Consider the following 24633-nt stretch of genomic DNA (forward strand, 5'->3'; position numbering starts at 1 on the left):
GGCCGGAGCTAGGATTATGCGCGTCTGAATACAGTATATAAAAATATTGTATCCAATAAAAAAGAAAGGTCTATGTCTTTAATCCAGGCACACACACACACGCACACATACAGAGGCCCAATCTCTCTCTCTACCCCCCCTCCCCGCAAGGGGGCGTGCCCCGCGGCTCCTCCAAGCCCAGCCCCCTCTTTATTCTCTCCCCCTTGTGGCCCCGCCCAGCTCTCGGCCGCCGTCGCTAAGCACCGCCCATTATAACGAGGCGCCGCCCATTACGAGGCAACGCCCCGCCCTCTCGCTCTCCCTCCGCCTAGTTCGAATGCTCCTGTGGCGTTCCAACCGGGAAGCCTCGGCCGTAGGAGGGGACGAGGAAGGTGGGCAGGCAGGCAGGCGCGGGGCTGCAGGGGACCTGCCCGTCATCCGATCCCAGCCCAGAGCCGCGTCCGGCAGGGTACGAGGGAGGGAGGGAGGTCAGCAGCCTTCCACCGCCGCCCGCCACCCGCGGGAGACCCGCCCAAGCCTTGCAGCTGATTCAGCGTTGAGCTCCTGGACTCCCGCCGCAATGTCTCCTGCAGGCCGCCTTGCGCCCGGCTCTTCTCCTCGTCTCCTTCATTGATTCCTGCAGCGGCGTTTTTCCTCCCTCCCTCCTCCCCTCCCCTCCATCTCTCTCTTGGCTTCTTTTTTCTGGGGGTGGGTGGGAAAAGAAGAGAGAGAGAAGGTAGTTGGGGAAACTTCGGTGACCCTTCTTCTTCCTCTTGGCCAAACCCTTTTGGGGAAACTCCCAGCCTGCTTGCCTCAGACCTCCGTTGGGTCTTTTGATTCGGCCCCAACTCCTAGTTTCTCCTTTAAAAAAATCCCCATCGAATCATCTTCTCCTCCACCCCATGGCAAGGGAGCTTCTCTGATGCTGCTTGCTCCTTTCGATGCTGTACATTTATTTCCTGGAGGCAAGCGGATCCCTTTTGGGAATGGGGATCTAAATTTTCGCCTCCTTCCTTCCTGTCCTGCGTTTTTCTAACAGTCAAGAATTATTGTTTTTAGAGGAGTCGAATCTTATTCCCTTTTGAAGGCTGGGATTAAAAGACGGAAGGAAAAAGAAGAAAAGGAAACGGGTTTTTCTTTCTCTCTCTGCCCCTTTTCCCCCCACTCTTGTTTTTTGTTTTGTTCTCAGCTATATTTTATAAACTCCACGGCTTTTTTGGTAAGCCAGGAATTTTGGAGAAATACCAGCCCCCCCCTTCCCTTCCTATTGGCTCACAAACGTTTAGCCTTTTCTGTTTGCTTCCCTTCCCACGACAAGCAAAGCCAAGATCTTAGCAAACTGTGATTCCGGTATTGGAGGACAAAACGCCAAGAACAATCAAACCTACGTCCCTACAGTTGTTTGGCAGAAGAAGAAACTGCTTCTCAACGCACAAACTGGGCTGTCTTTCTCTGTCATTTGACCCCCAAGGGAAGGAGAAACATTTGGAAGGAAAAGGATTTTAAAATATATATATATATATCTTCCCATCTTGGGGTTAAGTTACAAACATTTCCATGTTTTTTACAGTATTTTTTTTAAAGGAAAAAATCCTCGGAAATTGTTGCAAATCTTTGATGGCTATTTGGCCTGAGCGAGCTGCAATGGGGCTTTGAAGCCAATCCTGTGGGAAGTTGAGGAAAAAACCCTCCAGGGAGGAACCGAGTGCGAGATACAGCAGTGACGGAAGCTGTCCCAGCACCGTGAATGGCTGCCAAGGATTATGACCACTTGTTTAAATTGCTTATCATTGGAGATTCGGGTAAGAATGCTTGTTTTTTCATTGTCATCCCTCATCAATCTTATCTAACTCTGTCCTTCTGTATTAATTAGATTTTCATCCTGCCTTGATTACTTTATAAGTAACTCGAGGCAGAGAACGTCCACAATACAGGTGGTCCTTGACTTACAACAGTTTGTTTAATTATGTTCGCAGTTGTAGTGGCACTAAAAAAAGTGACTTAATGACCATTTTTCACACTTACGGCCGTTGCAGCAATTCTATGGTCATTTGATCAAAATTCAGATGATTGGCAACTGATTCATATTTATGACGCAGTCCCAGGGGTCATGTGACCTTCTGACAAGCAGAGTCAAATGGGAAGCCAGATTCACTTAACAACCATGTTAATTTAACAATTGCAGACTTAACCACTGTGGCCAGAACCACTTAACCACTTAAGATGGGTCAAAACTCACTTAACAAATGTTTCATTTAGCAAAAGATATTTTGGTCTCAATTATGGTTGTAAGTTGAGGACTACTTGTTCTTCTTTCCCTCCTCTTTTTTCCCCCTCACAACCCTGTGAGGTTACTTAGGCCGAGAGAAAGCGATGGGACCAAAGTCACCTAGTTAAACTGTTATATGACTAAGACAGAGGTAGAATTTATATTCTCTGATTTCTTGGACAGCACCTTAACCACTACACCAAACTGCCTGTTGTTAACTTCACCCCCCTCCCCCAAACAATTATTTCAATTGTTTTGCTGTGTCTTTTGTGAATTTTCAGATTTTCTAACACTCTTCAAGCTGTTATTCTTTTGCCATTTTCATTCTGAACGTTTAGCCTGGTTCTTTCCAATTTTTCTCCCTTCCTAGGCTTTTTTATGTCAATCTTTCACCTCCTTCCTCCAGTTCATTGTGGGCTGAACGCTCCCCTCCTTCCGTATATATAATCTCCTTCTTACCTGTCCTTTATCTTCGTTCTTTTGTTCTTCCCCACCCTTTCTGCCTCACGTTCATCCCTCCGGCCAGAATAAAGATCTACACAACCCTGAGAAGAAATTGGACCAACAACCTCCTTATCTTTTATTTCTTAATTCTAGTTCTCTTGTCCTACAGTACTTTTCAGGAACTCTAATTCTTTGTAGCAGTCTCAACCGTGTCATCTTTAAGATGTCTGGACTTCAATTCCCAGAATTCCCCTCTTTGCATAGTATTCTGGGGATTGAAGTCCAAACATCTTAAGACTACTACAGTTAAAAACTGCTCTATATATTCCACTGATTTACAGAAAGATTCACTAAATATGTTAAAGGCTGGATTTTATTTTTGCAACATATTATTGGTTTTCTTAGGACTTAATTCAATTTGTACAATTCCCAGCATCCTTTGGGCTGTAGTTTTTTCAACCCTGGAATATTTTCATTTGGCTTTAGTGATGAGGGAACAATCTTGGTAGTTTCCTCCTTATGATTTTTATTGTTTGGGGATATCATCTCCAAGTGGATGGCCTCCAGCCATGCTGGGACTATACAACCAGGCTAACTTTAATTCTGGAAGATGTAGTACAAGCATATCTGAAACTGAGAATGGATAATTATCATTCATCAAATTATTTATAATACTATTTCCTGCATTTATTGAATATATAGGTCATTTCTTGTGTAGTTATCTCAAAGCAGAGCACAAATGTAGAAATAAAACCTATTGCTGCATTAACATTTAAAGGTGACATTGCAATACATTAAAAAACTGGATAGCAAAATAAAAATGTGGGTGGAGAAGCAAAGTGGAAAATTAAGATTAAGGAGGATAGACTTTTCAATTTTCACTTGATTATAGCAGCCCTTTGACATTGGTCATGTGTTTCACATCCTGTTATATTCCTATAACTCTCTACCTCAGGGTAAGCTGAATTTACTCAAAGATATTAGCCTTTAATCATGTATAGCAGGCATATCCAACTTTTTGTCTTGCCTAGGCCGCTGTAAGTGAATTCTTGTGGATTGCAAATAAAATATATAATACAGTTAATAAGATGGCTTAGCAGTTAAATATGCTGAGCTTGTCAGCCAGAAAGCTTATATCCTGGGTTTAAGACCTGAGCATTGTGAGTTTACGTTACTTGCCCCAGCTCCTGACAACCTACAATTTCGAAAGCATGTAAAGGCAAGTAGATAAATAGGTACCACTTCGGTGGGAAGGTCACAGGGCTCTGTGTGTCTTGATGTATAGTCATGTTAAGGGAATGACCATAGAAGCGTCTTTGGACAACGCCTAAGAAATGGAGATGAACACTTCCGTAGAGTTAACACAACTGGACAGGAGAAAACTTTTATAATGTATATAAAACCTAAATAATGTTAAAAGTTTATGATCTTGTATTATATTACTAGGCTGTATTACTAGGTGTTTAGGGCTGCATGCAGTCTGTGAGCCGCAGGTTAGCGATTCCTGATTGCACAAGATTGCAGTGTTACTTTCTTTACATGGACTTTTCAATTCTTCAGATATCTTAGATTTTGTCCCTCGACAGCCTCAGCCAGCTTGGCCAAACCAGATGGATTTATAATACAAAACATCTGGAAGGCGGCAGATAGCATATGTTGGGGCAAGAACCATTCCATTCAACTGGTCTAGTAAAAGTCCCGTCTTCCATTTTCCAGGCTGCATTTTGAGTTCTAGCATTCTTTGGCCGTAGCTTAAATAAAAGTTTGGCTTCCTGCTGAAGATGGAGCTGCCAATACAGAGAACTGGGGGTTTGCTGGAGTGCACCTGCTGTGAAATAGGAGATGTTAGCACGGATGCGGAATTCCTCAGTTTAGGATGAATGATTCATACAGATAGTATTGCAGTTTGTAGACACGTTGTGGTCTCCCACAAACTGCTGACATCACACAGCTGCTTGGGAAGGTTTCAGAATGAGAATGGGATGGGAACTCTACCTTCCCGCTGACTCACTACAAAACCAAGAAGCAGAAAAGAAGACTGGTTGGAGCGGACCTGTCCAGTTGGGTCTGATCTCATCTTCCATGACTAGTACAGGTAGTCCTCAACTTACAACTATTTGTTAAGAGACCATTCAACAGCACTGGGAAAACAAAAAGACTTACAATAAGTCCTTGCATTTACAAAATCCATATGGCCCCGTGAACAAAATCCAGGCACCGTGCAACCAACATATATTTATGACAGTTGCAGCATTGCAGGGTCATGTAATTAATCATCATTTTAACCCCCTTGACTGACGTTGGACAACCAAAATCAATGGAGCAAGCAGGATGTGCTTAACAACTGCACCATTCACTGAAGAAATGCAGCAATTAATTTAATAACCGTGGCAAAAAAAAGTGTAAAAGTGGACGTGACTCACATAACAATTGCCTTGTTTACAATAGAAATTCTGAAATCACTTGTGGTTATAATTTGAGCACTGCCTATAGTACAATCATACAGAACACTTTCCTCTGAACCAGAGGTCTTCAAACTTGGCATTCAAGTTCAAATTCAAAATTCTGGGAGTTGAAGTTCACAAGTCTTAAAAGTTGTCAAGTTTGGAGACCCCTGATCTGAACAGTCACAGAGGTGTTTCAAACTGAACCTTTGTCTCTGCAGCAGTCTAATCCTGTGACAGAACTGGATTATCTTCCTTAGTTATTATATTCTTCTTGAAAAGGGAATAGTGTTACCTCACGTGGTCTTGCTTCTCTTTCCAGCCAGAAAGGCCAGAGTGATGAAGATTTCAGCTCCTGGCTTTCTCTTCTTGCCCATTTGCAAGTGATGTGGCTTATCTTCTCTCTTTAGGACTTTGGAAAGTTTTAATGGCTCCCTCTGTTTGCTTTCTACACTTGATCAAGGTGATTTTGAGATGGATCAAAGTAAGACTAGTAGAAGCAGCAATCTTGGTATTGCATTCACGCATGTTTCCGTGTATCCAAGAATCAGGGTTTGCTCCAATCTGGCAATCACTTCAATCAATTTTGCAGCTACTAAGATTGGTGGCTGAGCAGGGACAAAAATAGCCAGGGAAATGATTGAAGGCTGAGAAACCTGTCGTGGCAATTAGCAGGAGTGCTGATTTACCACCAGCTTATCAGGTACTTAGGAGCAGAAGGAAACAACAGCCAATGATTTAATAACCGGCCATCAGCACCCCAATCAACAACTAAAAAGTCACACACAGCCAAGCACCATACAGATACTACAAATAGAATAACCCAAAGCATACATTTTGCTAGAGAGAAGTTCCCTGTGGATGGACTCCAGAACAAAATTGAAAGCTTGGGCCCAGTCACCGACCCAGATTGGATCCTGCAACATTATCCTGGAACCAGAGGTGGGTTCCTCCCGATTTGGACCGATTCACCCTAACTAGTAGCAAACCGCTGGTGATATCATGATGACACCATGGAATCAATTCGTCTGGTAATTAAAAAAAATTGGGAGGGGGATTTTTTTCCCCGGGTTTTTTTTTCTTCTGTGCATATGCAGAAGCCAACTTTCTGGCACTGTGCATGCGTCACCTTCTTGTTTTCAGCTTTGTTGTTGTTGTTTGAATTTGTTCGGATTTTTCAGCACTGCACATGTGCGCACGCCCATGCGGCGTGGCCACACGGCACGGGAGGAACCAAACCGGCAATGAGGTAAGTTAGAAACCACCTCTGCCTGGGGCACATATATTTGCCTTCATTTGTGAAGAAATTGTTTCAGGATACAGTAGAAGTGGACATGAATTCTCCGTCCGTTGAAAGTAGATTCTGACTGCAGATAAGATAAAATTTGACAAACTGTTTGATGGATAGATTGGCATGGTAAAAAGCTGGTGCAAAAAGCCTGTTGATCTCTGGCGATCATATTTCAGTAGTGGAGGATCCCAGTTGCTTGGTGGTGTGTCCTGGGATCGAGTTGGATCAGGTTGCTCCAAGTCATGTCTGATTTACAGAGGATATTAGGATTTAAATGCCTAGTACAAATAGGCACTCTAAATCAGAGGGACCCGCTAAGTTGTAGACTGAGAAGTATTTGGGGGCAGAAATAGGTTAACCTTATTAAAATGTATTCATTGGCAGATGGGGGCAAGGGGTCTTCTATTCATGTGACAATTCACATAAATCATTATGTAAAGAATGTAAATTGGGTCACTGGCATCAGTTTACATTGTTTTCATAATTATCTTATTGTGCCAATCAGTGTGGAAAATTGGTCTGGTGCATGTGAAGGCTGTTGAAAGAGTCTGAAAGAGGGCAAATATTTTAGAATATTAAATGTGGGTTGGGTGGGTCTTAGGTGGGTCTACAGCTTGTTTGAAAACTATTCAGTTTTGGCCACCATGATTTATAAAAGATGTTGAGAGCAATGTTCCCTCTCTTTTTTTTTTGGTGTGGGCGGAAAAGTATAGTGTCTGAGCGGCACGTTTTCCTGCCTGAGCACCTGAATTTTTTTCACAGATGTCACCCAAGACAACAACAAAATCCGTGCTATTTGAAACCCAAAGTTATGTTTATTCAATGTACCCACATAATTAAAAATGCTTTATATCAGTATCACTTATAATACTGCAAGTCTGCATCTGCAATATTAAAATGCTGTATGGTATTTGGTGGCACAATTGAAGAGCTCCTGCTGTGCAGTAGGGAGAGCGGGAAGCAACTGGCTACAAATGGCTATGCAAAGCTCAGCTGAAGTGAGTCATCAAGACTGTGCGGCTCTTGAAAGTCCTGTGCTAAAGTTTGATTTCCTGTGAGCGGCCGCACAGCTGCTCACCTTAGAGGGAACAGTGGTTGAGAGTCTGGAAAGTGTGCAGAGAAGAGAAACAAAGACGATTAGGGGACCAAAGGCTAAAACACATTAAGAATGGTTGCAGAAATTGGGTGCATCTAGTTTAATGAAAAGAAGGACCAGGGGTGACATGATAGCAGTGTTCCAATATCTAAGGAGCTGCCACAAAGAAGAGAGGGTCAACCTATTCTCCAAAGCACCTGAAGGCAGAACAAGAAACAATGAATGGAAACTAATCAAGAGAGCCAATCTAAAAATAAGAATATCCTGATGGAACAATTAACCAGTAGAAAAACATGCCTCTGGAAGTTTTGGGTGCCATCACTGGGCAGTTTCAATAAGAGATTGGACAACCGTTTGTCTGAAATGGCACAAAATTTCCTGCCTAAGCAGGAGGCTGGATTTGAAAATATTCATGCTCCCTTGCAACTATGTTATTCCATTAATTCAAAATTTGATTGCATATGAGTTAGAGAGATAAGACTGCCAAAATAAAAAATGTAACTGTAGAGTTTTCCATACTACTACTACTATACTAGGTGTCATAGTTCCCTCTAAGCTGAGCAGTGAGCAATGGCTCACTTAAAAATCATCATCAACTCAGAGTTTTTCAAACCTGCCCAGAAGCCGAGAGGAAAAGAGTGAGAGGGAAAGAGTGCCGCCCAGTCCTGAAGGGACTGCCGCTCAGACACTATACTTTTCCGCCCCCCCCCCCCCAAAAAAAAAAATAGAGGGAACACTGCTAGGTGTTACTCAATTCTGGCTGTTATTCAGCTGATCTATTTATCAAAATATTTTGATGTAGTAATGGAAACATCATCCCCAAATCAGTGTGTTCTTCACTGATACATCACGTTTAGTGTTGTGTTCCTTTCTGGGCCCCACATTTTAAAGATTCAGAGAAATTAAAGCAGATGCAGGAAAGGTTATGAGTAGTCCTTGACTTATGACCACAGTTGAGACTAGAATTTTGGTTGTAATTCCCAATGGTGATATGCTGAGGCTCCATGTTACTTTTATGGCAGTTGTTAAGTGGATTGTGTTGGTCATAAGTCCAAATCCAATTTTTGCCAGAAACCAGAAGAAACCAGCAAAAAGCGTCACAAATCATGCTCATTATCAAAGCATCAAAGATGGTAAAGGGCCTGGAGGCTAAAATGTATAAGGAATGATTAAAGGAACTAGGCATGTCACATCTAATGAAGAGAAGGACTAGGGGTGACGTGAAAACTCTTCCCGTAGTTGAGGGGCTGTCACAGAGAAGAGGATGTCCACTTATTCTCCCAAGCATCTGAAGGGCAGGACAAGGATAATGGATGGAGAATTATCAAAGAGAGAGAGCCAACCAGGAACTAAAGAGAAGTTTCCTGACAAGAAGAACAATTAATTAGTGGAACAGCTTGCCTCATGAATTTATGTGTGCTCCATCGCTGGAAGTTTTCAAGAAAAAATTGGACAGCTACTTGTCTAGAATGGTACAATAGTACAGGAACGGACTCTTGCTTCAGCAGAGCCTTGGACAAAAGATCTCCAACGTCCCTTCCAATTCTATGATTCTATGGATCTTGTTTGGCTAGACCAGTCCAGGGGTAGGCAAAGTTGGCTCTTCTATGTCCTGTGGACTTCAACTCCCAGAATTCCTGAGCTAGCATGATTGGATCAGGAATTCTGGGAGTTGAAATCCACAAGTCATAGAAGAGCCAGCTTTGCCTACCCCTGGGCTAGACAGAAGAGACAAGTAACCGATAGGCCTTGGATAGTCTGCCTTTTTGTTACTGTCCCTGGGATGACAGTGATGGGAACTTGTTTCCATGTTAGATGAGGTAGGATTTGTAGAATAGAATAGAATTTTTATTGGCCAAATGTGATTGGACACACAAGGAATTTGTCTTGGTGCATATGCTCTCAGCGTACATAAAATAAAATATACATTTGTCAAGAATCATATGGTACAACACTTAATGATTGTCATAGGGGTCAAATAAGCAATGAAGAAGCAATATTAATAAAAATCTTAGGATATACGCAACAAGTTACAGTCATACAGTCAACATGGGAGGAAATGGGTGATAGGAATGATGAGAAAAACTAGTAGAATAGAAGTGCAGATTTAGTAGAAAGTCTGACAGTGTTGAGGGAATTATTTGTTTAGTAGAGTGATGGCGTGCGGGGAAAAACTGTTCTTATGTCTAGTTGTCTTGGTGTGCAGTGCTCTGTAGCGACGTTTTGAGGGTAGGAGTTGAAACAATTTGTGTCCAGGATATGAGGGGTCAGTAAATATTTTACCCGCCCTCTTTTTGACTCGTGCAGTATACAGGTCCTCAATGGAAGGCAGATTGGCAGCAATTGTCTTTTCTGCAATTCTGATTCTCCTCTGAAGTCTGTGTCGGTCCTGTTGGGTTGCAGCACCAAACCAGACAGTTATAGAGGTGCAGATGACAGACTCAATGATTCCTCTGTAGAACTGAATCAGCAGCTCCTTGGGCAGTTTGAGCTTCCTGAGCTGGCGCAGAAAGAACATTCTTTGTTGTGCTTTTTTGATGATGTTTTTGATGTTAGGTGACCATTTTAGGTCTTGAGATATGATAGAACCTAGAAATTTGAAGGTCTCTACTGTTGATACTGGGGAAGAAAACCTCTCACTAAATCTTGGTTTAGAATTGTGTAGTTCTGGAGTTACAATTATTTCTTTAGTGAAGGTATAACAGCACTGAAAAATTCTGTCTTGCCTAGCAACAGAAATTTGGGGCTTAATTGTGATCGAGGAGTACCTGTCACAAATTTCCAGAAATATTTCTATCCCTCATGGCGGGCAGATATTTGTAGGAACCTTGTGAACAAATGTCTTCATCCATTGTGTTGGCCAGCTGGTTACAAGAGCTTTTCCATTCTCTTTCGCTTCACAGGAATGGACTTCAACTCCCAGAACCCACCAGTGAGCAATACCGTTGCTTGAGATAGGATATTGCTACCTTTGGAAATCTGAAAGTTGAAGTCCACCCATCTTAAAGTGGCTGAGATTGAGAAACGTTGAAGCTGAAATCTTTAGGGGAAAACTTTCCTCTTTTTTGTTACATGTAAGAAAACCTACATATTACATAAAAAACTATCCAGTGATTGTATTCATAAATAAGAAGCAGGAATACATAGAAAAATAGAAGATTGACGGCAGGAAAAGACCTCATAGTCCATCTAGTCTGCCCTTATACTATTTTCTGTATTTTATCTTAGGATGGATATATGTTTATCCCAGGCATGTTTAAATTCAGTTACTGTGGATTTACCAACCACGTCTGCTGGAAGTTTGTTCCAAGCATCTACTACTCTTTCAGTCAAATAATATTTTCTCATGTTGCTTTTGATCTTTCCCCCAACTAACCTCAGATTGTGCCCTCTTGTTCTTGTGTTCACTTTCCTATTAAAAACACTTCTCTCCTGAATCTCATTTAACCCTTTAACATATTTAAATGTTTCTATCATGTCCCCCCTTTCCCTTCTGTCCTCCAGACTGCACACATTGAGTTCATGAAGTCTTTCCTGATAAGTTTTATGCTTAAGATCTTCCACCCTTCTTGTAGCCCGTCTTTGGACCCGTTCGATTTTGTCAATATCTTTTTGTAGGTGAGGTCTCCCGAACTGAACACAGTATTCCAAATGTGGTCTCACCAGCGCTCTATATAGTGGAAATACCAGATATAATAAACCACGAAGCTCTGGATCATTGGTTCTCAACCTTTCTCATGACCCCTTAATACAGTTCCTTATGTTGTGGTAACCCCCAACCATAAGTCTAGTGCCAATAGTTCCAACAGAACTTTGGCAGGAAGGTCAGAGGGACACTCCCACTGTAAACGCCTGCTTGGTCAGATTGTAAAAATACTTTCCAAGGCACCAGAATAGACACTTTAGTTCCTAACACCATGGGGAATTTGTCTTTTCTCATCGTCTTAGGCGACCCCTGTGAAATTTATTTATTTATTTATTTATTTTATTAGATTTGTATGCCACCCCTCTCCGTAGACTCGGGGCGGCTCACAACAGCAATAGAACAATTCATAACAAATCTAATAATTTAAAAACATTTTTAAAAACCCCATTATTAATCAAACATACATACAAATATACCATACATAAATTGTATAGGCCTGGAGGAGATATCTCAATTCCCCCATGCCTGGCGGCAAAGGTGGGTTTTAAGCAGTTTACGGAAGGCAAGGAGGGTGGGGGCAGTTTAATCTCCAGGGAGAGCTGGTTCCAGAGTTGGGGCCGCCACAGAGAAGGCTCTTCCCCTGGGACCCGCCAAACGACATTGTTTAGTCGACAGGAGCCAGAGAAGGCCAACTCTGGGTGTTGGTCGTTTGACCCCAAAGGGGTCCCAGCCCCCAGGTTGAGAACCACTGATCTAGATAACCTAATTACTTCCATTTTCTTTATTCTAGTAGGTACTAGGTCATAATAGTGCCAAAGAGAATAATTGTTTCCCAGCTACCAAGTCTCTTTAAAAATTAACATGCCAGGGAGATAACAGAGATGGGGGTGGATGGAGAACAGTGGTCATGATCCCTTTTCATTTTAACTGGAGAATCTTTCTGAAAGTGAAATTATACGTGTTACAGAATGAATCTTTAGGTCAATTTTCCAGTCAGGCAGTTTGCCCTTGTTCTAGAAACTTCCTGGCCTATTTTCTTATTTTATTTTCTGAATGCCTCTAGCAAATTCTTTGCATTCCATGGCCTTTCGGCTTACTCCATCTTCATTAGACCATTTGGGAGAGCTGCTCCTTCACCTCCTTCCTTTTCTTAAAAGTTTGTTCTTCTGCAAACATTTGGTTTCTCCCGAGTCTGCTTGGTATTTCTTTCTTTCAGCTCAGTAGCCATATTTTGGCCTCCTTCCTGGTGGCATTCCTGCTAAATTCAGTGCTAGAAGGAGAATTAGATTTCAAATATGGCCTCCATCGCTTTGAGTAGCTCAACATATTCTAGCATGTTCCGTTCCAGGTTTTTTTCCTCTTCCGTCTTTGGCCATTTTCGGTGCTCAAGCTTAGAACTTGTGCCATCTGTATCTTGAGTTAGTTTACAAAATGGATTACATGCTTAGCCACATTGTGTGGAAAAAAACGAAGCCATCTTAAGACAGAATAATTAAAGAGAACAATAAATAGCCAAGCTCCACATAGCTCAGTGAATATGTGATTCATACAATGCCTAAGTTATAATATTGATATAAACTCGGTTTGATTCAGCGTGCTTCATGAAATCAATCAATTACAATCGGCAAACTGATTCCCTCAGCGTTTACCCAGGTTTGCCTGGTGCACCAGTTGCGGCCCTATTTGGACCGGGAGTCATTGCTCACAGTCACTCATGCCCTCATCACCTCGAGGCTCGACTACTGTAACGCTCTCTACATGGGGCTACCTTTGAAGAGTGTTCAGAAACTTCAGATCGTGCAGAATGCAGCTGCGAGAGCAATTATGGGCTTCTCTAAGTATGCCCATATTACTCCAACACTCCGCAGTCTGCATTGGTTGCCGATCAGTTTCCAGTCACAATTCAAAGTGTTGGTTATGACCTATAAAGCCCTTCATGGCACCGGACCAGAATACCTTCGGTACCGCCTTCTGCCGCACGAATCCCAGCGACCGGTTCGGTCCAACAGAGTTGGCCTTCTTCAGGTCCCGTCGACTAAACAATGTCGTCTGGCGGGACCCAGGGGAAGAGCCTTCTCTGTGGCGGCCCCAACCCTCTGGAACCAGCTCCCCCCTGAGATTAGGATTGCCCCCACCCTCTTTGCCTTTTGCAAACTCCTCAAAACCCACCTCTGCCGTCAGGCATGGGGGAACTGAAACATCTCCCCCTTGCCCATGTTGTTTTGGTGTTTGATTGAGTGTGTGCTTGTTTTTTATATATTCTGGGGTTGTTTTTATGAATTTTTTAGCTTAAAATTGTAATTGGATTGGTGGGTATTGGATTTGTCTCTTTGTACTGTTTTGCCATTGTTGTGAGCCGCCCCGAGTCTGCGGAGAGGGGCGGCATATAAATCCAATAAATCTAATCTAATGTAATCCCTCCTCCCCCCCCCCCCCCCATTAGTACAAGGATAGCCAACCTTGGCAACTTTTTAAAGACTTTATGGACTTCATGGCTGACTGGAGAATTCTGGGAGTTGAAGACCACAAAATTGCCAAGGTTGCACTGCCTTGGTGTGTGGGGTGCACTCAGCCAACTCTAGTTTGTCGACAAACCAATAACAACAGGGTACTGAGGTATATTTAGTAAAACAATGCTAAAATGGCAGTTCAGTTGAATGTCACGTTGAATGACGTGGAGACCCAAGAGGCTCCTACAGAGCCAAAGGAAATCAGCTGACATACAAAGGGGCCTAGCTGGCTTGTGAAATCTGGGAAGAAAAACAGATTTCCGTCAGTGTGTTTATATGTGTGGGAGAGGGAGAGAGAGAGAGAGAGACGGCCTAGCCTACAGCCGAGATCAGCCAAGAAAACTTGCGCTGCGGAACTCAGTCTTGGCTTATCTCCCACTGCAGCTGTAAAGACTGAAGATGCAGTTGTGTGTTCTCCACTCTTCACAGGAAGAGTGGGGTCTGATCAAGGAGCTATGGGGAAGGAAAGGAAAAGTTAGTTGATCTCCAGGGTTATGTCAACAGGTGACCTCAGAAGAGAGAATTTCTATCCCGTGACATCTGTGGTCCCACCCTTGTAGGTGGCTTGATTACTTTAAGCCAGGGTATCGAGGTGTGCCTTCCATTTTCTTCCTGCTCACAACCTTTCAGCTTCCTATTTAGAAGCAAAAAAATTGTGACTATTCAGCATTCCACCGGTCCAATTATTATTATTATTATTTATCCGGTGTTCTCACCACTGCCTGAAAGTTCACATCCACGTCCTGGCAGATAATCTGCAACCTCCGATGCCCCCCTCCCCCCAAAACTGTGCAATCCTGTAGTTTTACCCCCTCCTCCTCCTCTTTGTAGTAGGACACAATAGGTTGAGACAGGAGTGGCTCTTTCTGAATAAATACTCCACGGTTGTTTGCTTTGGGCGGGAAGCTTCTCAGCAGCTTTGTCGAGGGCCATCTGTTACATCAGAAGCAGTTGATAAATGAAGGGGAGGATTAAACTCTCATTTTGAGTTTGTGTGATTTGTTCCTTTTGTTTCCTGTCCAGGGGTTGGCAAAAGTAGCCTTCTGCTCCGATTTGCAGATAACACCTTCTCAGGTAAGGAACTGCCTCCTGTGATGATGATCATTGGATGGGTTGGGAATCCTTATTCTTGCCGTACACCAAAAATGCTTTCAATTTCATCCAGGCCAAGCATCTTTGGCTAAGATAGATTCCTGGATTTAACATCTTATCTTTAAAAACAGTTGCACAATTGTAATTGGCCCACTACAGAAGAATATTTTAATGCAAAGATGCAAAACAACAACAAAAAAAGGATGGCTTTGCTGATCCATGAAATGCAAAAAAACCCCAAAACCACACACACAATGTCCAACTGGGCAATTAGGAGGAACAAAAATTCCACAAATGAGCATGTGAGTTTCTTGGAGATTTTGCTTAGGTCTTTTCCAAAGAATGTGGAATCTCGCTCCCCTCTTTGTGGCACTTTAATTGATCATAATAATGATATTGCCCAATTGGGGATTGGGGATTTAATTTACACAATGTTCCTTTATTCAGTTTGTAAAAGATGTAAATGGTGCTTTCTTCTCTAATTAAATGTGTTTGTGGGCTGTTTGTGTTTCTCTGCTAGTAATGCTGTAATTGAATCCTCGCTGCTATGTTTTTGTAAAGTATTGCAACATAAATTCTTTTCAAAATAAATTCCTTCTCTTTTGTCCCTCCCTCCTCCCTTGGTTGAGTTGCTTTTTTCCCATTTTATTTGGCTTGTTTTCAGTGTGCAAAGTCAGATCATAATTTGCCAGTTGGCCAAAGCGTTGATTAAATGACCAGGGAAAAAATCTGCCAAAAACGCAGGCTGTATTGATTCTGAGCAAAATTGCTGTATTTTTCCTGTTACAAATCAGTTGCGGCTGTAACTGATATTAGAATCCTGCAAATTCTAAGAATATTATATCCCTTTCCCCCCACTCATTTATTCACTGGGTCCTTGACTTACCATGAATTTACTGACTATTCCACTGAAAAAAATTACAATAGTTTACAGTTGGTCCTCATGCTTGCAGCTGTTGCAACATCCTAATGTCACATGATCACAATTACTTGTCATCAGCAACATTTACATTTGCAACAGCATGAGGTCATATGAACACCCAGCTGTTTTCCAACAAGTAAAGTCAATGGGGGAAGATGGATTTGTCAAATACAGTAATTGTACGATTCACTTAACGACTACTGTATATTATTATTATTATTATTATTATTATTATTATTATTATTATTATTATTATTATTTAGATTTGTATGCTGCCCCTCTCCGAAGACTCGGGGCAATTTTGATTTCCTTACACCAGTCCTTCTCAAATAGTGGGGTGCACGTGACCCCAGGGAACATATGTGGTCCCTCTCGATCGATTCCCTCATATAGGGAGTGTTTTCCCAGTTATACGTTGCTCCGAGTCCAGAAGAGGAGGCGGCCCGGTGGGGCAGGGTGGCTGTGTGGGTTTTTGTTGTTCTTGGCGGGCACCCCGGTAGCCATGAACGGCATGGTGAACCTGCTGCTGGACAGGGAGGACCATCCTCTGCAACTGGGCAAAAGCTTCGAACGGCACCCTAAAGCCTCATTCACACCATTCGCTATGAGTGCCCAGCAGAGGCGGCGCTTATGGGCCAGGCCAGTGACCTCCAAACATCGGCTTGATTAAGCTGGCCTGGCCCCGTGTCAAAAGAGGGCCCTAACCATGGCAGGCTATGCTTGCCTAACAGAAAACAGGCTCCACTGAGTTCAGTGTGACTTACTCTCAGGTAAGTGGGGAGAACAGCCTTCCCCAACCAATAGTTTGCTTGCAGCTTATAATAAATAAAAGAATAAATATTAATACTAAAATTCCATTGGGGCCGGGTGGTGGTGGTGGAGAAACACAAGGTGTTTACTTCTTTCCAGGGAGGGCATAACAGAAAATAATTGAGAAGCACTGCTTTACGCCATGACAAAAAAGGTGATAAAAGCCAACTGCCACTCTTAACATTCACTTTGTTTAACAACAAGTTCAGATCCCAATTCTAGTTCTAAGTTGAGGACTACCTGTTTTTGGTTTTCCTAGTGTCACAATGAAATTTCTGACCCTTAACAATCCCGGCCACCGTTCCCCCCCCCCCTTAATAACAACAATATTGGATCACTCTTCTTTTTTGCAATAATGCATCATAACATTTAGCTTTAGTATTTCTGAGTTTGTGCAATGAATTATACCGTTTTTCCGATTCCTTTAATTCTTTCTTCTTTCTTCCCTGTGTCTCTCTAGGTAGCTATATCACAACAATTGGGGTAGATTTCAAAATCCGAACACTAGTGATCAATGGAGAAAGAGTGAAGCTTCAAATCTGGGATACGGCTGGACAGGAGCGGTTCAGAACTATTACCTCCACGTAAGTGCAGGGCACAAGCTGAACGGAAATGGCCTGAATGCTGAAGAATGGGGATAAATTGATGAGAAGCCTGTGAAAGGCCAGGGAGAGAGCCTGGGTATTAATTAACTAGAGGGCAGTAAGCAATCTTTTCAGTTTTAAAATTTTACAGGATAAAATAAATCCCGGTCAACTTACGACTACAGTTGAGTCCAGAATTTATGTTGCTAAGTGAGACATTTATTAGCTGAGTTTTGTCCCATTTTACCATTTATTTGCCATAGTTGTTAAGTGAATCACTGTAGTTATTAAGTTAGTAACATGGTTGTTAAATGAATTTGGTTTCTTCAATGACTTTGCTTGTCAGAAAGCCATAAAAAATAATCACATGGTCCTGGAACACTGCAACCATATAAATGTGACTCAGTTGTCAAACATCTGAATGTATATCATGCGACTATGAGGAAGCTGCAACAGTCATAATGGTTATGTCACTTTTTTCAGTTCTGTTGTAATTCAGAGCGGTCACTAAATGAAGTGAAATTGAGGACTACCTATACTTGGACAAGATTCTAGCCATTTAAATTTTTTATTATTATTAAAATATTGTGATATTTTAATATTGAAGGGTGTCTTCCCATCTGAGGTTTTATGGCTACCTTAGGGCTAATCACTACACCAAATTTAAATCTTGGTGGAGCTACAGAACCATTTTGAAATCTACCGCTGAAGGGAAGAAAAAGTGGGACTTAATGAATTTTCTGTGTTCAAAGCATGTCATTTCATTTTCTTTGGGCGCAGGTATTATCGCAATACTCATGGTGTCATCATTGTTTACGATGTGACAAACGCCGAGTCCTTTGTTAATGTCAAACGTTGGCTGCATGAAATTGGGCAAAACTGTGACAATGTGTGCAAGATTTTGGGTGAGTGGTTTTGTTACCAGCCTGTCTTCCCCTCATCTTTCAGTTCAGTGGCTATTGGCCAAGATTGTGTGTCTTTGTGATTCTATCACGTTACATTGGAACCTGATCAGGGTAATAGAAATATAGTACAAGAATTTTTTTTCAATAGGTCTTATTCATACTTGAAAGAGAAATGGGTTGTATGTACTTCATGGTGCCCTGTTCATTTCTCATAGGCAACGAGATATTTTTCTATTTCAGGAATATCCAGTCTAGAAAAGTATATTCAGATGCATTGATGTTTCATAATTGCTTAATTCTTCTTAGTTGCTCTAGAAACAAACATAACTCCAGAGATATCTTATTGAAGGTCGGCTAGGGAAACCTGATAGAGTCTTTATTTATTTATTGCAATAGAAGCATTGGATTTGAGGAAATTATTTGAGCTGCTATGGTTGCATCTAGGGACAGGGCAGGTACTATTGTGCTTCTACCTTACTTACATTTCAGATTATTTATTTATTTATTTTTTTTATTTTTTTGTCCAATACATAATACACATTGAAGAGAAAGATATGTAATAATATAAGTAAAGAAAAGAATAGAAGATAAGATATAAAAGTATAGGTGAACATATTTGAAAGGAAGAAAAGATAAATGAGATAAGGAGGGACAATTGGACAGGGGACGGAAGGCACACTGGTGCACTTATGAAATGCTGAGTTGGGCCATTTGAACAAGATTTTGATTGGAGAAAGTATTCTATCATGGCTTGGTACATTTTGGTACAGGGGATATTCCAGCTACTTTATGTTAGAATTACAATTCCCACAGTCCTCAACAAACATGTTAGTTAGGGCTAGTGTAGGCTCTGGATATTGTTTATAGTGATAGGAGGAATAATATACTGAGATACTTGCAGGGTGATATCGTAGTGGGTGTTTGGGGATTGAAGATAAGCTAGCTAATGCTTGGTTGAAGCTAATCAACTGAACATTTGTCACATGCCTGTCACTTTGATATGAGCGATGGCTTATGACAAAAAAGCATTGTGGCTTACTGACTGTGGGACAATTCTTTCTTTATCTGATGCACTGCCAACTATGAAAATCTCCCAGCGGGTTTATAAAAGGGTAAAATAAAAATTCAGCTGAGACATTGACATAGAACTAAACACAATGATTGCGATTCCTAGAGAAGAAAAGCAATAGGAATTCATTATATTTTTATCTCGCCATTCCCTCAAAACTCAACTGTAATAAAGATGAATATATAGCTTATAGAAAATTGATCTAAACAAAATTAAAGTTAGGGTTTTTTAGAATCACACCGAACCACTTGGCTTTATCCAAGTGATGAAGAAGTAATCAATCATCTGTTGTGGATTAGAAAGCCAAGTAAATATGGAACTTTGGCTTTGCCTCCTGCAAAAATATGAGAGACTTTAGCTGGGATTAATTCTTGCTTTGTTTGCTGTATTGTTCTCTGGTGAGCCAAACCAAAACCCAGTATTTGTAGATCATTTGATCAAAGTATGAATGGTTGGTTACCACATCCACTATAATGAGTGAGAAGGCAGATTTCTTAATGAATCAGCCTTCCATCTAAAGTGATTAGTTCACAAAATGTGTAAGACCAAAGATGTACTCTTTGACATTATCTGTTGTGCCTTGGGAGACATCAATGTTGGGGCATTTATTTGAACAACATATGCTGTGCCACTGGACTATGTCTTTGTGATGAAATTATTTTGCACACATACAAATTAAAAAACACCCACAACTCACTGCAGAAATCATTAAAAGGAGCCAGGTGATTGAGCTGCTTAAGATTAGGGGGAGGACTATAACCTCTAATTGGTCTTAAGATGTCTTAGGTTCAAAATGGAGACACAGCATTCCCGAATTATCTGCTACTTGGGCAGAATGTATCATATATTAAAGGATTTGGATTGCTTTCTTTTTTGTTCTAATTCTCTTCTCCCATACACTCAAATCAGTGGGTAATAAATGTGAGGACCTGTCCCGGAAGCAAGTAGAGACTGCTGATGCCCGTCGGTTCAGTGAGCAAATGGGAGTGCGGCTTTTTGAGACCAGTGCTAAGGAGAACCTCAACGTTGAAGAGGTATTGGAAGAGGTGGTTAGGAGGGCAAAGGTGGGAAGGGAAACTGAAGTCTTCGGTGCTTCAAGAGGGGATGGTTGAAGTTTTGGACTCGGGGGGCGGGGGGAGGATTAACCTGGTAAGAAAGGCTATTCAGTCCCCTTCCCTTTGTATATTCCATCTGTAGATGTTCAATGCCATTACCAGCATGGTGCTCCGAACAAAACAGGAAAACCTGGCACGAAGGCAACAGCAGAACGAAGTTGTCAAAATCAACAAGCCCAAAAAGAAACCTTCGGTCAAGAAATGCTGCTGAAGGGGCAGCCCCTAGAGATACCTCTTCCTTCTGGAGTGGAGATGATGAACTGTGGAGAATTGTATGGGTGAAAATCGTGGCTCATATGATGTTGGGCAGAGGGGCTTCTGGATCTTGGCTGGAAGGGCAGGAGAACCAGTATGAATCCTCCTATTTTCTGTTTCTCTTTGCTGGGGGAAGTCGAGTTGTGGGGATAGAAACACAAGTCGAAACATTGCGTCCCCTGCCTGCTGATAGATTGGGGAGGTTGTAGGTTGTACTTACAGAGAGGGGGGTGGGGGTGGGAAGTACCGAGCAGCATTAAAAAAAAAGACTACTGAAACAAATCATTAAAGTGAATAAAATAAAGAGGATGTGGGGCATAGCTGAGCCCAAGGAAATTGTCCTTCTCCCCATAACTGAAAAAAAAAAAGCCTTTCTCTACAACTTTGCATACTTTTATTTCTTCATTTGTAGTCTGATGGAACACAACTGACATTCAAATTTAAGCTCTGGTAAGAAAGCTGCAGGTTGAGGGAGAAGGTGGGCATTATTTTGGAGCAAGCTCTTTCATGCTCTGGAGCTGTGCCTCCGTTTATATAATAATGGAAGAAGTGGAAGAAAAACAAGCAAAATGTGCCAGAATTTCCCTGCCCATAGTATTAGGAGTTTTCCTTCTCATCTCTCTCTAGGACTTGTTCTGGTTATGGAGGAATGGTTTAGGACCAAGCTACACTGCTCTTCCCTTAGGGTTTGAATCTCTTCATTAGCCCTGTCCTTCAATCCACATATTGACTGTGTCCATGTGGTGGGTTTGAAAAAGGACTTCCTAACCTTTGCAGCTATAATTGGGATACCATTCAGTCATTCCGGTTTACCTCCCGAAACTGAGGAATAAAATAAGAAATGGCGGCATAAACTTTAATATAGGAATATGAAATTATGTCCTGATTCAGCTGATAAGTTGCCAACTTATGATTCCTAACTTTGGTGTAACAGAGACTGTCCCCTCTCCACATTGGGACCCTCTGTGCAATTTATTTGCTTAAATAATTTTTTTATATTCATCCAACTCTGTAGATAACTAAAACATCTCATTTTAACTCACTGCTAATGGCATCAGACTTGTTAAGGATATACCACTATTCAATAAAGACATTTAGATATAAAACAAATTCTGCTTCTTTTATTTCCTTGTTACACCCACTCCCTAGGTACCAACAGGAAGAGTTCATCATAATGCCAGCTTCTCTCAAATAACATTTGGCAACGCAAAAGTTTCCAGTTCTCTTTATCAAAGCAAAAAGTCAAGGGGAAAAAACCCTTACAATTCTTCCAACTTCGATAGACATTAAAAACAAGTGTTTATAAAAGAATAAAAGAAGTGGCTCGAATATATTATTCCACCATGGCGGCATTCATCATTTTCAGCCAGTTCCAACGGTCACCTGGTATACTCAAATATGGGAGGGAACATACTGCTTCTTTTTGCCTAACAAGGCAAGCACCCAAAGTTCGAAATCTAGAAGAGTATTGCTAGATAACAAGAGCTAAATCATTTGAAATAGATCTATACTAGTCTCCCTTTATTTATCAGTTCTTTGCAAGTTTTTTGTGTATATGTATATATGCATATATGTATACACATACATACACACGTGAAACTATATTTTCACTTTTAAATAAGCAATCAGCAAATACTTTTTATTCATTCATTCATTCATTCATTCATTCATTCATTCATTCATTCTACTTCCATGCCACCCAATCCTGAAGGACTCAGGGTGGCTTACAACAGTGATAAAAAAATACAATAAAATAGATACAAAGATGAAAGAAGTTGAACATTTCTATACTAAAATATTATAAAATGAAACCCCATAAAGATTTAAAAAACCAGTCACTATCATACACATGCACACCATTCATAAAAGTGGCCATCTAGAGCAGACCTGGGCAAGCGGTGGCCCACAGGCCGCATCCGGCCCACCCGCTGTCTGTGACTGGCCCGCCATAGCAGGCCCTCCCACCTTCACACACACACACACCGCTTTTTGAGGCAGGAAATGGCTCGGCCATTCAAGTAGCCCGTCTTTTCTGGGGATTTTTTAAACATTTTTTTTATTTTTGGGGAGATAACGCCGGCTGCCATCCAGGTGGTGAGCTGTCGGGCCTAACCTGGGTGTATATGTGTATGTGTGGGAGAAGGGACTGGGTGTTTCGCCCTGTGTAGAAGCGAGAGTCGGAATTCTGCAAAGGAGGAAGGAACCAGGTAGCCAATCAGAGAATCGGGATCGGAATTTCTTTTTTTTTTTAAACCCCCCCTTTCATCTTCCCAGCTGGGATGGACAAGTCCATTTTTGCTTTGGGGGGGAGAAAGAATGGAAGCGCCCTGAGGGACTTAGGCGGTTGATCTGCGAAGGCGGATGGGGGGGAAATTTCCGGGAGGGGGGAGGCCTGGAGTGCAGTGTTACAACGCAGAGCCCGTGAAGCCCTGAGTTGATCCCGACTCCCCTTCCCACCAGGCGGGGCAGGAGGAATGGTCTAATCTGGCCCAGGAGTGTCCAAGCTTTGTCGCTTTTAAGACTGGAGAATTCTGGGAGTTGAAGTCTTACAAGTGGCCAAGCTTTGACAGCCTTGGATTAGATCAGAAGTCCACTTTTAAGACTTGTGGACTTTAACTCCCAGGATTCCCCAGCCAGCCACGAATGATAGAGATGGAAGAGGCCAGAAAGGTCAGCTTAAGTCTGGAGAATTCTGAGAGTTGAAGTCTTACAAGTGGTCCAACTTGGAGAGCCTTGGACTAAATCTGGAGTCTCCCAAACATGGTCACTTTAAGACTTCAACTCCCAGAATTCCCCAGCCAGCCACCAATGATAGAGTTGGAAGAGGCCAGAAAGGTCGTCTTAAGTCAGAGGTTAGCTATGCTATCTGCTTGGTCTAACGTATATACAGTATTGGGTAGAACTGAGCTAATTATATTAGTCTGGCCCTCTAAAACCATCCCAATTTATCATGCGGTCCCATGGTAAAATTAATTGCCCACCCCTGATCTAGAGTGTAAAATCTATGGCCCACAAGCTTGCTGGCACAGCCAGGTCTTCATCGCCTTACGAAAGGCCAGCAGGGTGGGGGCAGTGCGGATATTGGGTGGAAGCTGATTCCAAAGAGCTGGGGCAGCTAGAGAAGGCCCTCCCATGTGGACCCGCCAACCTGCATTGCTTAGTCGACGGAGGCTAACTCTGTGAGCTATTATTTGTCTCAGGGAGGCATGCGGCAAGAGGCGGTCCCTTAAATAGCCTGGCCCTGAGCCATACAGGGCTTTACAGGTAATAACCAACACCTTGAATTGTGCCTAGAGACTAATAGGAAGCCAGTGCAGCTCGCGGAGCAAAGGTGTTATAGGGATGTACCGAGGTACACCCACGATAGCTCATGCGGCTGCATTCTGGACTATCTGCAGTCTCCAAAAACTTTTCAAGGGTAGCCCCATGTACAGCACATTGCAATAATCAAGATGGGAGGTGATGAGGGCCTGAGTGACTGTATGAAGGGCCTCCTGGTCCAAACAGGGCCGCAACTGGTGAGCCAAGCGAACCTGGGCAAAGGTCCCCCTGGCCACAGCTGAAAGGTGATGGTCAAAACTCAGTTGTGGATCCAGGAGGACACCCAAGTTGCAGACCCTATCTGAGGGGGACAATGTTTCCTCCCCCAGAACAATGGACGGATAGATCGAAAAATCCTTAGGCGGAAAAGGCCAGAGCCACTCGGTCTTGTCTGGGTTGAGCTTGAGCCTGTTGGCCCAGCGGCTTCATGTAGCTATTGAACAGCAGGGGGGAGGGCAGACCCCTGCGGCACCCCACAGAGGAGAAACCAAGAGGACCTCTGCCTCCCCCACTAACACCGACTGCAAACGACTGGAGAGATAGGAGAACCACTGTAAAACGGTGCCTCCCACTCTCAATCCCTCCAGTTGCCGCAGAAGGATACTATGGTTGATGGTATCAAAGGCCCCCGAGAGGTCAAGGAGCACCAGGATAGAGGCATATCCCCTATCCTGGGCCTGCCAGAGATCATCCATCAGTGCGACTAAAGCGGTGCTGTGACTGAAACCAGACTGAAAGGAATCTAGATAATCAGCACTTCCAAATGCCACCACCTTCTCAACAACCTTACCCAAGAAGAGCAGGTTGGAGACTGGCCTATAGATCTTCAGTTCAACTGGATCCAGGGACAGTTTCTTGAGGTGGGATCACACCACAGCCTT

The 24633-nt window shown here is 42.5% G+C and overlaps 1 protein-coding gene across 2 annotated transcripts; it reads left to right on the plus strand.

Annotated features, from left to right (window-relative positions):
- Positions 1-264: 264 nt before the first annotated feature.
- Positions 265-21541, plus strand: LOC139155821 (ras-related protein Rab-35-like). Of its 2 annotated transcripts, XM_070731115.1 has the most exons (6): positions 265-1781; positions 14703-14753; positions 16964-17087; positions 17868-17992; positions 19971-20095; positions 20259-21541. In XM_070731115.1, the coding sequence occupies exons 1-6, from the start codon at positions 1727-1729 to the stop codon at positions 20385-20387; spliced, it is 609 nt and encodes a 202-aa protein (XP_070587216.1). In that variant the 5' UTR covers positions 265-1726; the 3' UTR covers positions 20388-21541. The 2 variants fall into 2 exon arrangements, with proteins under 2 accessions (XP_070587216.1, XP_070587217.1); XM_070731116.1 differs by lacking the exon at positions 14703-14753 and having other exon boundaries at positions 1632-1781.
- The last annotated feature ends 3092 nt before the right edge of the window (positions 21542-24633 follow it).

The sequence above is a fragment of the Erythrolamprus reginae genome, unplaced genomic scaffold (assembly GCF_031021105.1).
Source record: "Erythrolamprus reginae isolate rEryReg1 unplaced genomic scaffold, rEryReg1.hap1 H_7, whole genome shotgun sequence".
Classification (NCBI taxonomy): Eukaryota; Metazoa; Chordata; class Lepidosauria; order Squamata; family Dipsadidae; genus Erythrolamprus; species Erythrolamprus reginae.

Excerpts from the sequence above, each read along its gene's own strand:
- LOC139155821 (XM_070731115.1), top strand. The coding sequence starts at position 1,727 with ATGGCTGCCAAGGATTATGACCACTTGTTTAAATTGCTTATCATTGGA. Across the intron at positions 14,754-16,963 it reads TGCAGATAACACCTTCTCAG|GTAGCTATATCACAACAATT; the intron begins GTAAGGAACTGC and ends GTGTCTCTCTAG. Across the intron at positions 20,096-20,258 it reads AGAACCTCAACGTTGAAGAG|ATGTTCAATGCCATTACCAG; the intron begins GTATTGGAAGAG and ends TTCCATCTGTAG.